This window comes from Microtus ochrogaster, chromosome 8 (assembly GCF_000317375.1).
Source record: "Microtus ochrogaster isolate Prairie Vole_2 chromosome 8, MicOch1.0, whole genome shotgun sequence".
In the NCBI taxonomy this organism is placed as follows: Eukaryota; Metazoa; Chordata; class Mammalia; order Rodentia; family Cricetidae; genus Microtus; species Microtus ochrogaster.
Window position 1 is genome coordinate 67,307,082 of NC_022015.1, and position 2,603 is coordinate 67,309,684.

General features: G+C 39.9%; 1 protein-coding gene across 1 annotated transcript in view; it reads left to right on the forward strand.

Moving 5' to 3' along the window:
• Window positions 1-298: 298 nt before the first annotated feature.
• The window catches only part of LOC101998871 (cytochrome P450 2C27-like), a 95,398-nt gene continuing 93,093 nt past the window's right edge, over window positions 299-2,603 (forward strand). The window contains exons 1-2 of the mRNA XM_013348037.1: window positions 299-494; window positions 1,990-2,152. Coding sequence (XP_013203491.1) covers window positions 327-494; window positions 1,990-2,152 — 331 coding nt within the window. The 5' untranslated portion in view covers window positions 299-326. The remainder of the gene's footprint in view (window positions 495-1,989; window positions 2,153-2,603) is intronic.

A 2,603-nucleotide genomic window follows, 5' to 3' on the forward strand; every position in this document is an offset into this window, starting at 1 on the left:
GTGTGAAACATCAAACTATAGTCAATGGTGTAAGGTGTGTCTGTCCCATGGCTGCACAGACTCTATTTTTATTAGCACTGTTTGAACACCAATCTGTTCTGTTAAACCAGAAATTCAAATGGATACCCTGTAAAGAGGGGAAAGTGTAACGAACATCTTATTTTTATTTCGATCAGAAGGACAAAGTCTACTTGAGAAAGAGAGAGGTTAAAGGTTATCTGATTGACCAGCCAGTGATGTTCCAAAGAAGACATGTTGATTCAGCAGGTAGTGTTATAAAAGCTCCATGCTGGCTGAGCACAGCTGTGCCAGGCAGAAAGATCTCCATGGATGCAGTTGTGGTCCTGGTGCTCAGCCTCTGCTGTCTGCTTCTCCTCTCACTCTGGAGACAGAGCTCTGAGAGAGCGAAGCTCCCTCCTGGCCCCACTCCTCTTCCAGTTCTTGGCAACTTCCTGCAAATAGATGTGAAGGACATCAGCCAGTGCTTGACCAATGTAAGTATTCTCTGTGCTCCTCCAGTACCTTGACAAAGAAGATAAACTGACAGTTGCTTTAGATGAAAATCTAGTATCAGAGGCAATATAGTTATAAATAATTACAAAGTCAAAACTCTTGCGAAGTATTGTGTACCTTATGACACTTATCGGTGGCCATTGTAGGGAATTCAGTAATGAGTGGGGTTTCAGGTGAAAGCACATTTACTTCTTCATATTTTATAAAACAAAAAATTCCACAAAATTGCAAAATTTGTGAATATTTCCTATCTTAACAAAACAAAAAACCACATCTTTTCCATTGTTTTTGGATGAAGACCAATAGTGAGTAATGATTTATTCAATAAGTCATTAATAATAATATTATAATAGAATTTAGAAAAACATTTTTACTAATTACATCTATTTGATGTTGCACTCTAACAAAGTAACTGATTCCTAATTTAACTAAATACCAATGGACAAGGAATAACACAAGAAATGCAACAGAGAAGCCAAGATTTCAACATATTTGGTGATGTTTATATCCAGCCAGAGAAGGAACTATTTTTTTTCCAGGAAATATTGCATGCCTATGGTGCAGCTCCTGTGGTGCCCACTCTCTGGGCCAATTCTGTTTCCTTAATAGAATCAACTGTAGTGACTTACAGATTTGCATTTTGAAAGTAAGTGGGCCTTTACATTGATGCTTTATTGCTGCATCATTTTGTCTATTCCACTGGACCACTTGCCTATACTTGTGAGTACCAGATGGTTTCTATCACATAACTTTATAATATAATTTGCTATCAGTTATTGTTATATCTCAAACAGCATTTTTACTCCTTAGGAGTGACTTGACTATTCTTGGTCCTTTAGGTACTGTCATCTGCTCTTTTTCTAAACCTGTAAATATGGCACCAGCTATCTGATGTATAGAATTAAATTCATAAATATAGTAATATGAGTTTAGTAGTATGTGTGTTTGTTATTCGGTTTCTGTTTCTTCTCTGATCTTCTGACTGCAGTGGCCTGTGGTTGAGGAAAGTGTCTCCACACCTGTGGGCTGGATGTCTGTAGGTCAGAGTGGAATGGCCTCTGTTCAATCAGGGAGTTTCTTCCTGAGTTGGGGAACTGGGACATGGTGGGAAAGATGGGAGGCTTGATGGTGGTTAGGGTGGGCAGGCTCTGAGACAGAGGGGGCAGTCAGCAGGCATGTATATTTCCTATATGGAGTTCTGGTGGTCAGCGTCCTGCTGAATGTTTTGGTGTGAAAATTCATTGTAATCCTTGTATGAGAACTACCTGAGTCTTGAACCATTATATGGTTTTCTGAAGGTGATCAATAACACCCTAATATGATACAAATAGGCTTCACAACCATTTGAAATTGAGCTTTGCCTGACTAAAAATATTAAAATACAGTGAGTGATATTATCAGTGTGAATGAGGTTGACTCCATGGAGATTAACCTGTCTTTTTTGCTAGTATTTACATTTTTCTTTTCTATTTTCAGTTCTCAAAAGTCTATGGCCCAGTGTTCACCCTGTACTTTGGCATGAAACCCACTGTAGTGTTGCATGGGTATGAAGCAGTGAAGGAAGCTCTGATTGATCATGGGGAAGAGTTTGCTGGCAGAGGAAGCTTCCCAATGGCTGAAAGAATTAATAAAGGCCTTGGTAAGTTACTATACATGTTCATATGGGGGGTGCAGTGTTTCTGGTGAAAGTGAAGACTGAAAGGAGGGGGGGGACTTCTTCCCCTAGGTACAGGTTGGACCTCTCTGCGGTTTCCACCCATCAAATCTCTCATTTGTTCCTAGAATATTTTTCTAGTGCTTTACCATTTATTTTTTCTGAAATTTTAATTTTTTCAAAAAAATCCATCTTTTCTCATTGTATATACCAACCCCAGTTGCCACTTCTCCCTTCCTCCCACTCCCTTCAACTTCCCCTCCACCAAACCCCCATCCACTCCTCAGAGAGCATAAGGCTTCATATGGGGAGTCAACAAAGTCTAGCACATTGCTTTGAGGCAGGACCAAGGCCCTCTCCAGTATATGTAGGCTGAGCACGGTATCCCTCTAAAGAGAATATATTTCTGAAAGCCTGTGCAAGCAGTAGGGAGAGA